This window comes from Salvelinus alpinus, chromosome 3 (genome assembly GCF_045679555.1).
Source record: "Salvelinus alpinus chromosome 3, SLU_Salpinus.1, whole genome shotgun sequence".
In the NCBI taxonomy this organism is placed as follows: domain Eukaryota; kingdom Metazoa; phylum Chordata; class Actinopteri; order Salmoniformes; family Salmonidae; genus Salvelinus; species Salvelinus alpinus.
Genome location: NC_092088.1, coordinates 90,662,461 through 90,677,031, shown reverse-complemented (window position 1 = coordinate 90,677,031; position 14,571 = coordinate 90,662,461). Strand labels below are relative to the sequence as shown.

The 14,571-nt window shown below is 42.3% G+C and overlaps 1 protein-coding gene across 7 annotated transcripts in view; it reads left to right on the top strand.

Moving 5' to 3' along the window:
• Positions 1–14,571, top strand: part of col19a1 (collagen type XIX alpha 1 chain) — a 259,676-nt gene that overhangs the window by 6,412 nt on the left and 238,693 nt on the right. For all 7 annotated transcript variants that reach the window (XM_071394460.1, XM_071394459.1, XM_071394458.1 and 4 more), the window contains exons 5-6: positions 9,289–9,412; positions 9,821–10,096. In XM_071394460.1, the coding sequence (XP_071250561.1) occupies positions 9,289–9,412; positions 9,821–10,096 (400 nt within the window). The remainder of the gene's footprint in view (positions 1–9,288; positions 9,413–9,820; positions 10,097–14,571) is intronic.

Below are 14,571 nucleotides of genomic sequence, written 5' to 3'. Positions count from 1 at the left end.
ATGCTACCGTGGTATATATACAGGTATATGATGCTACCGTGGTATATATACAGGTATATGATGCTACTGTGGTATATATACAGGTATATGGTGCTACCGTGGTATATATACAGGTATATGGTGCTACTGTGGTATATATACAGGTATATGGTTCTACCGTGGTATATATACAGGTATATGATGCTACCGTGGTATATATACAGGTATATGATTCTACCGTGGTATATATACAGGTATATGATGCTACCGTGGTTTATATACAGGTATATGATTCTACCGTGGTATATATACAGGTGTATGATTCTACCGTGGTATATATACAGGTATATGGTGCTACAGTGGTGTATATACAGGTATATGATGCTACCGTGGTTTATATACAGGTATATGTTGCTACCGTGGTATATATACTCTATACTCTTCTTCACTTCTACTTGCTCTGCTACGTGACAGTCCTGTGTGGCTCAGTTGGTAGAGCGTGGTGCTTGCAATGCCAGGGTTGGGGTTTAGAATCCCACGGGTGACCAGTATGGATGAAAATGTATGCACTCGCTACTGTAAGTCTCTCTGGTTAAGAGTGTCTGCTAAATGACTCATATGTAACTGACATACCTGTTTGGGTTTTACTGCAGAGACTCATTTGGAATCATCTGTAGAACTGGAATGATAAGCAGTATGCACATTATAAAGGATCTTATCAAATTAAAGTGTGTAACAACGAGATGTATATGAGATGGATGGACGATACACCACACATTTAGTGGCAGCAGTGGGACGGTTTCCCCAGCTGGTTTAGGAAGACCAGTGCTTTTCACAATATCCATTGTTCCATCCGTATGGTTTTGGCTTTGCTAAAGAACAACCTGACCTGTCATCCTCCTGGGGAAGACAAGACGCAGGATATTCTTTGTGTTTTACAGTGCAGTACACAACTGTAAACACACACACTCACACACACTGTCCTGTCCTCTCTGGTCAGTGAGAGGAATCACTGAGGCAACATGTTTCTCCAGCCAGTCCCTGTATATCCTCTTCCTCCTCTATGGCCTGGGCTAGACTGCTGTGCCTGAACCTGTTGGATGGAGATCATAGTGAAGGAAGGCAGAGAAACAGAGAGAGAATGGGAGAGTGAGAGAGGGAGGGGAGGGGAAGAGGAGGAAAGAGACAGACAGACAGATAGACAGATAGACAGATAGACAGACAGACAGACAGACAGACAGACAGACAGACAGACAGACAGACAGACAGACAGACAGACAGACAGACAGACAGACAGACAGACAGACAGACAGACAGACAGACAGACAGACAGATAAATGGGAGAGGAAAGGGGGAGAGAGAGATCGATTCTGAGAGAGATAAAGCGGGAGAAGAATAGAGTGCAAGAGAGAGAGTGAGAGAGAGAGAGGGGGTGAGAGAGAGGGGGTGAGAAAGAGGGGGCAGAGAGAAGGGAGAGGGCAGAGAGAAGGGAGAGAGAAGAGAGTGTGAGTGTGAGAGAGGGAGAGAGAGAGGGGGCAGAGAGAAGGGAGAGAGAAGAGAGTGTGCGTGTGAGAGGGGGAGAGAGAGAGCGAGAGACCGGATTCATCTCCAATTATCTGAGTACTTTGACAGGTGATGTTGCCTGTCAGCTGGGAGGTCCGGTGAAGGGGGACTTGAGAAGGAGGTAGGGGGGACAGCATGAGGTACAGAGGACTCCCCTTTCCTTCCTCCTCCCCTCCCCTTTTTCCCCTCCTCCCCTTTCCTCCCCTCCTCACCTCCTCGCTTTCCTTCCCCCTACCACCACAACCTCCAAGCATCTCTCTCTTTACTCTCAGGAAAGGCAGAGGGGCTCGACTTTCTGGGCCTGGTTAATGTTCTGTCCATCTGGCAGCTCCCAGGCCAAATGGATACTCTTACCCAGAGCAAGATCTCTCCTCTCTTAGTGGACTGATTGTGTGATTAATACTGTTCCACAGAGATGGAGGGATCTCTCCTCTCTTAGTGGACTGATTGTGTGATTGTACATTGTGTCTGTATGCCAAGCTGAATGACAGGTTCTGGAGCTCAAAATGAAATCAAGTCTGTCTGTCTGTCTGTCTGTCTGTCTGTCTGTCTGTCTGTCTGTCTGTCTGTCTGTCTGTCTGTCTGTCTGTCTGTCTGTCTGTCTGTCTGTCTGTCTGTCTGTCTGTGCTGTCTGTCTGTCTGTCTGTCTGTGTGTGGTGTCTGTGATGCTGTATGTCTGTCTGTGGTGCTGTCTGTCTGTCTGTCTGTCTGTCTGTCTGTCTGTCTGTCTGTCTGTCTGTCTGTCTGTATGTCTGTATGTCTGTGGTGGTGCCTGTGATGCTGTCTGTCTGCCTGTATGTTGTGCTGTCTGTCTGTCTGTGGTGCTGTCTGTCTGTGGTGCTGTCTGTCTGTGGTGCTGTCTGTCTGTCTGCCTGTATGTTGTGCTGTCTGTCTGCCTGTATGTTAGCCCATCTATAATTTAGCCCAAACAACTACCTCTTCCCCTACTGTATTTATTTATTTTGCTCCTTTGTACCCCATTATTTCTATTTCTACTTGCACATTCTTCCACTGCAAATCTACCATTCCAGTGTTTTACTTGCAATATTGTATTTACTTCGCCACCATGGCCTTTTTTTGCCTTTACCTCCCTTATCTCACCTCATTTGCTCACATTGTATATAGACTTATTTTTCTACTGTATTATTGATTGTATGTTTGTTTTACTCCATGTGTAACTCTGTGTTGTTGTATGTGTCAAACTGCTTTGCTTTATCTTGGCCAGGTCGCAATTGTAAATGAGAACTTGTTCTCAACTTGCCTAACTGGTTAAATAATGGTGAAATAAAATAAAAACATGTTGTGCTGTCTGTCTGCCTGTGGTGCTGTCTGTCTGTGGTGCTGTCTGTCTGTGGTGCTGTCTGTCTGTGGTGCTCTCTGTCTGTGGTGCTGTCTGTCTGTGGTGCTGTCTGTCTGCCTGTGGTGCTGTCTGCCTGTGGTGCTGTCTGTCTGCCTGTGGTGCTCTCTGTCTGTGGTGCTCTCTGTCTGTGGTGCTGTCTGTCTGTGGTGCTGTCTGTCTGTGGTGCTGTCTGTCTGTGGTGCTGTCTGTCTGCCTGTGGTGCTGTCTGTCTGTGGTGCTGTCTGTCTGTGGGGCTGTCTGTCTGTGGTGCTCTCTGTCTGTGGTGCTGTCTGTCTGTGGGGCTGTCTGTCTGTGGTGCTGTCTGTCTGTGGTGCTGTCGGTCTGTGGTGCTGTCTGTCTGTGGTGCACACACTATTTTGTATGTTGGTGCTATGTCAGTTATGGATGTTGCTGCTGGATGGTTGTGTTATTGTCTATTCATGAGTGTGTTTGGAGGTGTTCCATTTCTATATCTGTGTGTTACTGTATTCTAGCCTGTAATGTAAGTCTCAGAATGTTACTGTATTCTATCCTATAATATAAGTATGTGTGTTACTGTATTCCAGCCTGTAATGTAAGTCTCAGAATGTTACTGTATTCTATCTTATAATATAAGTATGTGTGTTACTGTATTCCAGCCTGTAATGTAAGTCTCAGAATGTTACTGTATTCTATCCTATAATATAAGCATGTGTGCTACTGTACTCAATCCTGTAATGTAAGTCTCAGAATGTTACTGTATTCTATCCTGTAATATAAGTAGGTGTGTTACTGTATTCTATCCTATAATATAGGTATGTGTGCTACTGTACTCAAGCCTGTAATGTAAGTCTCAGAATGTTACTGTATTCTATCCTGTAATATAAGTATGTGTGTTACTGTATTCTATCCTATAATATAAGTATTTGTGTTACTGTACTCAAGCCTGTAATGTAAGTCTCAGAATGTTACTGTATTCTATCCTGTAATATAAGTATGTGTGTTACTGTATTCTATCCTATAATATAAGTCTCAGTGTGTTACTGTATTCTACCCTGTAATATAAGTCTCAGTGTGTTACTGTATTCTACCCTGTAATATACGTCTCAGTGTGTTACTGTATTCTACCCTGTAATGTAAGTCTCAGTGTGTTACTGTATTCTACCCTGTAATGTAAGTATGTGTGTTACTGTACTCTATCCTGTAATGTAAGTCTCAGTGTGTTACTGTATTCTACCCTGTAATGTAAGTCTCAGTGTGTTACTGTATTCTACCCTGTAATGTAAGTATGTGTGTTACTGTACTCTATCCTGTAATGTAAGTCTCAGTGTGTTACTGTATTCTACCCTGTAATGTAAGTCTCAGTGTGTTACTGTATTCTACCCTGTAATGTAAGTATGTGTGTTACTGTACTCTATCCTGTAATGTAAGTCTCAGAATGTTATTGTATTATATCCTGTAATATAAGTATGTGTGTTACTGTACTCTACCCTGTAATATCAGTCTCAATGTGTTACTGTATTCTACCCTCTAATGTAAGTCTCAATGTGTTACTGTATTCTACCCTGTAATGTAAGTCTCAGTGTGTTACTGTATTCTACCCTGTAATATAAGTCTCAATGTTTTACTGTATTCTACCCTGTAATGTAAGTCTCAGTGTGTTACTGTATTCTACCCTATAATGTAAGTATCAGTGTGTTACTGTATTCTATCCTATAATGTAAGTCTCAGTGTGTTACTGTATTCTACCCTGTAATGTAAGTCTCAGTGTGCTACTGTATTCTATCATATAATGTAAGTCTCAGTGTGTTACTGTATTATATCCTGTAATGTAAGTCTCAGTGTGTTACTGTATTCTACCCTGTAATGTAAGTCTCAGTGTGTTACTGTATTCTACCCTGTAATGTAAGTCTCAGTGTGTTACTGTATTCTACCCTATAATGTAAGTCTCAGTGTGTTACTGTATTTATCCTATAATGTAAGTCTCAGTGTGTTACTGTATTCTATCCTGTAATGTAAGTATCAGTGTGTTACTGTATTCTATCCTATAATGTAAGTCTCAGTGTGTTACTGTATTATATCCTGTAATTTAAGTCTCAGTGTGTTACTGTAATCTACCCTGTAATGTAAGTCTCAGTGTGTTACTATATTCTACCCTGTAATGTAAGTCTCAGTGTGTTACTGTATTCTACCCTATAATGTAAGTCTCAGTGTGTTACTGTATTCTATCCTATAATGTAAGTCTGTGTGTTACTGTATTTTACCCTGTAATGTAAGTCTCAGTGTGTTACTGTATTCTACCCTGTAATATAAGTCTCAATGTTTTACTGTATTCTACCCTGTAATATACGTCTCATTGTGTTACTGTAATCTACCCTGTAATATAAGTCTCAGTGTGTTACTATATTCTACCCTGTAATGTAAGTCTCAGTGTGTTACTGTATTCTATCCTATAATGTAAGTATCAGTGTGTTACTGTATTCTATCCTATAATGTAAGTCTCAGTGTGTTACTGTATTCTATCCTATAATGTAAGTCTCAGTGTGTTACTGTATTCTACCCTGTAATGTAAGTCTCAGTGTGTTACTGTATTCTATCCTATAATGTAAGTATCAGTGTGTTACTGTATTCTATCCTATAATGTAAGTCTCAGTGTGTTACTGTATTATATCCTGTAATGTAAGTCTCAGTGTGTTACTGTATTCTACCCTGTAATGTAAGTCTCAGTGTGTTACTGTATTCTACCCTGTAATGTAAGTCTCAGTGTGTTACTGTATTCTACCCTATAATGTAAGTCTCAGTGTGTTACTGTATTCTATCCTATAATGTAAGTCTCAGTGTGTTACTGTATTCTACCCTGTAATGTAAGTCTCAGTGTGTTACTGTATTCTATCCTATAATGTAAGTATCAGTGTGTTACTGTATTCTATCCCATAATGTAAATCTCAGTGTGTTACTGTATTATATCCTGTAATGTAAGTCTCAGTGTGTTACTGTATTCTACCCTGTAATGTAAGTCTCAGTGTGTTACTGTATTCTACCCTATAATGTAAGTCTCAGTGTGTTACTGTATTCTATCCTATAATGTAAGTCTCAGTGTGTAACTGTATTCTACCCTGTAATGTAAGTCTCAGTGTGTTACTGTATTCTATCCTATAATGTAAGTATCAGTGTGTTACTGTATTCTACGATGTAATGTAAGTCTCAGTGTGTTACTGTATTCTATCCTATAATGTAAGTATCAGTGTGTTACTGTATTCTATCCTATAATGTAAGTCTCAGTGTGTTACTGTATTATATCCTGTAATGTAAGTCTCAGTGTGTTACTGTATTCTACGATGTAATGTAAGTCTCAGTGCGTTACTGTATTCTACCCTGTAATGTAAGTCTCAGTGCGTTACTGTATTCTACCCTGTAATGTAAGTACAATTTCTATCTTTCTTTTTAACTTTCTTTTTATCTCTCTCAATATTCTGTCTCATGATACCACTGAACACGTCAGTGAAATTGCAAATTCATTGTTTCCAACTGGGGTTATTCTCTCGCTCTCTCTGTTCTCTCTTTCTATTCTTTGTTCTCTCTCTCTATTCCACCCACACACTTTAGAGTCTGAAAGAAAGTGCTTGCATTCACACTTTCTTTGATTGTTTGCATATTCATAGTCTATGCATCACCGAGGTAACATATTCATAGTCTCTGCATCACCGAGTTAACATATCCCTTCCGAGCTTCATCTGGTTGTGCTTCTTGTTTGTGTTTCTTGAACACGAGCTGACAATGTCATTTTGGAACCATGATTAGATTTCTGTCAGACTCACTTTGTCAAAGAGTGAAAGAAGAGGGCAAATCAAATAGTTTTCAGAAAGTTTTGTCACTAAAGTGGTGTCTTATTTCTCCCCACAGCAGTAAGAGAGTAACATTTTTTAAATCAATGTTTTTAACGGACAATCTTTCTGTGGGTGAATTAGCAATACTCATCAAATGAAGCACTTCTAGACCAGAGGTTAAAACGAAGGGTCCTAGTTTTGACCTTAGAGGATTCATAGACAGGCACCACTGGACTGGCACTCAGAAAGGAGAGGACTTTAAATGTGTTTGGGGGGAAAAGCAAACGCTGTTCACAAACCAAATCCACTTGATAGGAGCATGTGTTTGAGCCGCAGATGGTAAGCTGTGGAGGAGGGGGGGGGTGAGGAGGAGGAGGGTAGAGGGTGGGAGGAGGTGTCAGTAACGTATAACCCTTGACATCTAACCCCTAGGGGTCAAGTGTTCCAATGTAGATAATGTGTGTAAATGACCTCAACAGGCTCATTTACACATACTAACATTAGATAGAAATACAGTGGCATGCGAAAGTATTCACCCCCCTTGGCATTTTGTTGCCTTACACCCTGGAGTTAAAATATATTTTTGGGGGGTTTGTATCATTTTATTTATACAATATGCCTACCACTTTGAATATGCAAAGGACTTCATAGCAAAGGGGGTGAATACATATGCACGCACCACTTTTCAGTTTACATTTTTTTGAATTTCACTTCACCAATTTGGACTATTTTGTGTATGTCCATTACATGAAATTCAGATAAAAATCAACTTAAATTTCAGGTTGTAATGCAACAAAATAGGAAAAATGTTTAGGGGGTGAATACTTTTGCAAGGCACAGTACCCTGAAGAACAGCTCTTCCCGGTAGAACAGATTGCAGCTCAGTGAGACCTAACCTGTGATATTAAAGGTTTGATGGAAATGAAAGTACATGTTTTAGTCCCCTCTCTGGGTCGAATTAGTCTAATTCCTTTAATGTATCTCTCTCCTTATTCTGGAGACATAACTATCCCACTGGGAACACATTGGTTGAATCAGTATTTTTTTCACCAACGTGGAATAGACGTGGAATTATGTGCCCAGATGGGATCTCTGCTGTTTTATGCAGGAATTCCAAATCATTTCTTTAGGTGGAATCTCAGGGAATAAACCTCTATTTTTATGAATAGTCCTGCTCGTCTCTCTCCATTGAATTGCAATATAAATGTTCTCTTTTTGCCCCAAGGCGACGATTCACCTTCCCAGTCTCTCTCTTTCTCTCGCCTACCCTCAGAAAGCATTTGATCTTTCTGTGGCTTTAACCTCGCTGCATATATATTTTAATCATATGCTGTGTCAACGTTCTGTGAGAATTCAAGGGACACACAAGGCAGGAGGGGTATGGCTCTGGGAGAATAGGACATGATCTATGAAGAGGAGAACTCATTTCAGCCTATCTGAAGTGAGCTTAGTCTCTCTCTTACTCTTTTGTCACCTCTCTCTCTCTCCTCTCTCCTCTCTCTCTCTATCTCCCCCCACCTCTATCATTCTTCCCCGTCTCTCTCTTCTCCTCTCTCTCTCGCTCCCCAGACCCCCTCTCTCTCTTTCCTTCCCACCACTCTCTCTCTCCCTCCCTTCCTTGATCTCTCTCTCTGTCTGTATCCCGCTCTCTCTGTTGCTCCCTCCTTCTCTCTCTCTTTCTCTCTCCTCATGTCTTTGAATGGCCTTATCATTGCATCATTGTGATTTAAGCTAAACCTGAATGATTGTGTTTCTGGTGCTTCACTTTTAGCTGTTAATGCATTACTATAGTCTAATCTGAACGTGAGTCCCAGGCTCAGTTTGAGGGGTTAAAGTGTTTATTCAACAGGATGGAAATAGGAGGAGAGAAGTATCAGTGGAGAAATGGAAGAGGAATAGTGTTAGTGTTTCTATAATGAATGAGGTCTATTTTGGTGGTACCATCCCCATTACATGCAGTCTTCACAATGTGCTGGAGATGTTCTACCAACACGGTGTATCAGTTGAACTGAAACGTCTGGGTTAACAAACCTATTGTCTTTTCTTCTTTCTTACCTTTTTACATTTTTCTCTTTATAACAATGTTTTCTTTCTAAGCTATATACTGTAGTCAGCCATGGTCTTGTGTTTTCTAGTCCAGACCTGTTTGTGAAGTAAGAGGAATTGAATTGAAGTTTGAATAAATGATTATTCGATTTGGAATGACAGGGATGCTGAAATAAATGTAATCTGTCTGGATGAATCATGTTTGGCATAAAACTCTAGGTTTTTATGTAAGCGGCCATTGTGCACTAGGAGGCTATAGAAGAACGTTGTCAAGTGATTCAACTTGATTGGTTTGCTTACTACACAGTCATAGAAAGCTAGAAGATATCCAGCATGATTATTCATATTCATTCTGAATATTTATTTTTGACAGTCCATTTAGCAAATGCTAATTTTATGGGTCAAATATTATACGTTAGCTATTAATGCTCTTCCAACCAAGACTGAAAGTTCTGAAACAATGTTTTCACTGTTAGGCCCATTGTTAAGTTTCATATAGTTTTGCGATTCAATTTGACAATATGCAGCTCGAACAAGGTACATTTTGTCTTTCAGATTGGTGTTCCCCAACGGTCTGTCCAGTGAATACTCTCTAGTGACCACCTTCCGGCTGAGGAAAACCACAAAGAAAGACCGCTGGTATCTGTGGCAGATATTCGACCAGACGGGAGGTACCCAGGTAGGTCAGAGTGTCCACTATAAGGATATTCATGATGTCTGGATGTATAGCATTGAAGTGGGTTTGGATCTATATTGATTCATTGGTTGGTTGATTGACTGATCAGTCGATCGCTCACTCACTCTGCCAGTTCGCCCGGCAGGTCGGTCGGTCCATCGGCTGGTTGGCTGGTAGGTCGGTTGGCCGGTAGGTCAGTCAAGTCGGTTGGCCGTGTGGTCAGTAGGTCGGTCGGTCGGTTGGTTAACCATTGGTTCATTGATCAACGTTTTCATGCCATGACTGATGCCTGTATGACCCTGATGGTAATGGTAATGAATGGAAGGTAACACTTTACCGGCAGGTATAAAGCTTTATAACTTGTTATGAGACGATATAATGTCTTACAATCTCCTCCGGCTCTACCTTCAGGTGTCTGTAGTGTTGGACGGTGCTAAACGAGCAGTGGAGTTCTCAGCCCGGGGCCTTCTGAAGAACAGCCTCCGCTACACCTTTAAGAGCCGAGACCTGCACACCCTGTTTGACCGCCAGTGGCACAAGCTGGGTGTGGCGGTCCAGAGCAGCATCGTCTCCGTTTACATGGACTGTAAACTAATAGAGAGGAGGCTGACAGACGAGAAGGATGAAATCGACCCCAGCGGATATACACTGATTACAACCCGGGTGGAGGATGGACGGCCTGTAGATGTACGTTTAGGCCTAAAGCCACAATCTGGAAATATAACCGTGCTGAAGTTCATAGACGGATGAAATGACTGACAGTCCATGAGATCGACATGATAGTTTTAAACATACAGTAATTATATATGGTTGCCCTCAAGGGCAATGTCTAGAAGGGTCCCAGCAAACCGGGAACGTTCCCAGAACATTAGCTAAGATTCCCATTAAGTTCTAGTTAGGATTTTATTTAACAGTAGGATGATAACATCCCTTTTGATAACAAAATATTTTATTTTTCAATAATATTTTAAATGAATTATCGTTGAAATATTCTCCTAACATTCATATATTTTGTGCACAACACCTGTAACAATCATCACACAACTTTCCCCAACAGTTCACATTAGGCTTCCAGGTAATGTAATAACACAGTATACCAGTAATGTTTTCCCAGCAAACCAAAATTGGTTCTGTGAAAGTTCCCAGAACATTCGTTAGGTTGTTGCAAATGTTCTTGTTACATAAAAAGGGTCCATTCATGGTGATGAATGGTTAACATTTGCCTGATGTTGCGAGAGCATTCCTACAACACATTTAATCTGTTCGTTAAAGGTTCCCAGATTGTTTCATTAGGTTGTGGGAACAGTCTGGTGGGATCATTGTGGGTACATCACAAAATATATGTTCCCAAAACACCAAAACTGTCCAGTTATGTGGATGATTCTACAATGTTTCTTTTAGGGTACAAAACACATTCACCTGATGTTACAAGGATGATCCCAGGTGGTAAGGGTATGCAACAACACATCTGCCACACTGATCCTCAACACGGGGAACCCTCAGGGGTGCATGCTTAGTCCCCTCCTGTACTCCCTGTTCACCCAAGACTGTATGGCCATGCACGATTACAAAACCATCATCATGGGAATGGCGCCAGAGGGGATGGCTGCCATTTTACAGGCTTCCAACCAACTGTGCTATTTTGTGTGTTTTTTCGCGTTGTTTGTAACTTATTTTGTACATAATGTTGCTGCTAACGTCTCTTATGACTGAAAAGAGCTTCTGCACATCAGAACAGTGATTTCCTAACTTGAACTGGACGAAGATTTTTTCTTTAATAAGTCCGACGCGAAGGATATACTGCTTCTCCGAGACCAGGCCCAAATCCCTGTCATTCGCGTGAAGAAAAGACGGAAATACAGGGGGCGGAAATCGGGGTGCCTTTGTCGGCGAGTGAGTAACCCGCCTCTACCATCCATTCTGTTGGCCAACATGCAGTCACTGGAAAATAAACGGGATAATCTCCGCTTGAGACTATCCTACCAACGGGACATTCAAAACTGTAATATCTTATGTTTCACCGAGTCGTGGCTGGACCACGACACAGATTTTATACAGTTGGCTGGGTTTTCCATGCATCGTCAGGATAGAACAGATACGTCTGGTAAGATGGGGTGGTGGTGTGTGTCTATTTGTCAATAACAGCTGGTGCGCAATGTCTAATATTGCGCAAAGTCTCAAGGTATTGCTCGCCTGAGGTAGAGTACCTTATGATAAGCTGTAGACCACACTATCTACCAAGAGAGTTTTCATCTATATTTTCCGTAGCCGTCTATTTACCACAACAAACCAATGCTGGCACTAAGACGGCACTCAACAAACTGTATAAGGCTATAAGCAAACAAGAAAATGCTCATCTAGAAGTGGCGCTCCTAGTGGCCGGGGACTTTAATGTAGGCAATCTTAAATCCGTTTTACCTCATTTCTACCATTATGTCACATGTGCAATCCGAGGAAAAAAAACTCTAGACCACCTTTACTCCACACACAGAGACGTATACAAAGCTCTGCCTCGCCCCATTTGGCAAATCTGACCATAATTCTATCCTCCTGATTCCTGCTTACAAGCAAAAACTAAAGCAGGAAGTACCAGTGACTTGCTCAATACAGAAGTGGTCAGATGATGCAGATGCTACGCTACAGCACTGTTTTGCTAGCACAGACTGGAATATGTTCCGGGATTCATCCAATGGCATTGAGGAGTATATACCATCTCAGTCACCGGATTCATCAATAAGTGCATCAACGACGTCGTCCCCACAGTGTCAGTACATACATATCCCAACCAAAAGCCATGGATTACAGACAACATCCTCATGAGCTAAAGGCTAAAGCTGCTGCTTTCAAGGAGCGGGACACTAATCCAGACGCTTATGAGAAATCCTGCTTTGCCCTCAGACGAACCATCAAACAGGCAAAGCGTGAATACAGGACTAAGATTGAATCCTCCTACACCGGCTCTGACGCTTGTCGGATGTGGTAGAGATTGCAAACTATTACGGACTACAAAGGGAAACCCAGCCACGAGCTGCCCAGTGACACGAGCCTACCAGACTAGCTAAAAGCCTTTTATGCTCGCTTCAAGGCAAGCAACACTGAAGCATGCATGAGAGCACCAGCTGTTCTGGACAACTGTGTGATCACGTTGTCCATAGCCGATGTGAGCAAGACCCTTAAACAGGTCTTGCTCACATCGGAAGGCCAGGGGGCCAGACGGATTACCATGACGTGTACTCAGAGCATGCACAGACCAACTGGCAAGTGTCTTCACTGACATTTTCAACCTCTCCCTGACCGAGTCTGTAATACCAACATGTTTGAAGCAGACCACCATAGTGCCCAAGAAAGTGAAGGTAATCTGCCTAAATGACTACTGCCCTGTAGCACGTCGGTAGCCATGAAGTGTTTTGAAAGGCTGGTCATGGCTCACATCAACACCATCATCCCGGAAATCCTAGACCCACTCCAATTCGCGTACAGCCCCAACAGATCCACAGATGACGCAATCTAAAACTCACTCCACACTGCAATTTCCCACCTGGAGAAAAGGAACACCTATGTGCGAATGTTGTTCATTGACTACAGCTCAGCGTTCAACACCATAGTACCCTCAAAGCTCATCACTAAGCTAAGGACCCTGGGACTAAACACCTCTCTCTGCAACTGGATCCTGGACTTCCTGACAGGCCGCCCCCAGGTGGGGGGGGGGGGGGCGGCCAACAACACATCTCCCATTCACATCGGCTGTAGTGGAGCGGGTCAAGAATTTGAAGTTCCCTGGTGTCCACATCACCAACAAATGATGTAAAGTGTTACCTTCCAAATCATGGTCCAAACAAACCAAGACACTCGTGAAGAGGACAACACCTTTTCCCCCTCAGGAGACTGAAAAGATTTGACATGTGTCCCCAGATCCTCAAAAAATTATACAGATGCACCATCGAGAGCATCCTCACCGGTTGCATCACCGCCTAGTGTGGCAACTGCTCGGCATCCAACCATAAGGCGCTACAGAGGGTAGTGCGTATGGCCCAGTACATCAATGGGGCCTAGCTTCCTGCTATCCAGCACCTATATACTAGGCGGTGTCAGAGGAAGGCCCAAAAATTGGCAAGTCTCCAGTCACCCAAGTCATAGACTGTTCTCTCTGCTACCACACGGCAAGCGGTACCGGAGCGCCAAGTCTAGGCCCAAAAGGCTCCTTAACAGCTTCTACCCCCAAGCCATAACACTGCTGAACAATTAATCAAATGCCCCCCCGCCTTTGTTTTAACGCTGCTGCTGCTACTCACTGTTTATTATCTATGCATAGTCATTTACCCCTACCTACAAGTACAAATTACCTTGACTAACCTGTACCCCCACACATTGACTCAATACCGGTACCCCCTGTATATAGCCTTGGTATTGTATTTTATTGTGTTACTTTTTATTTTTACTTTAGTTTAGTTAATATTTTCTTAACTCTATTTCTTGAACTGCATTGTTGGTTAAGGGCTTGTAATTAAGCATTTCACGGAAAGGTTTACACCTGTTGTATTCAGCGCATGTGACAAATACAATTTGATTTGATTTGATCATTAAGTTTTGTAGACAGCATGACGGTGGTTGGCCTGATCACTGACGACGAGTCAGTCAATAGGGAGGAGGTCAGAGACCTGGCAGTGTGGTGCCAGGACAACAACCTCTCCCTCAACAAGACAAAAGAGCTGATCGTGGACTACAGGAAAAGGAGGGCCGACTATGCCCCCATTCACACCAACTCCTATTCCTCTTCAGGAGACTGAAAAGATTTTGCATGGGTCCTCTCTCTGTCATAGACTGTTCTCTCTGTTACCGCATTGTTGGTTAAGGGCTTGTAAGTAAGCATTTCTTGGCGCATGTGACAAATAACATTTTATTTGATAACTGAATGTTCGCATAACTGGACAGTTTTTGTGTTTTGGGAACATATCTCTTGTCCAGCCAATGTTACCACAACATAATTAAATATTCTTGGAACCTTTAAAGAACAGATGAAATGTGTTCTGGGAACATACTTGTAATATCTAATGTTTTTTCCACCCTTAAAGAACCATTCTAGAATCCTCCGCACAACTGGACAGTTTTTGTGTTTGGGGAACATATATTTTGTGATGTCCCCAAAAGTTCTCACCAGACTG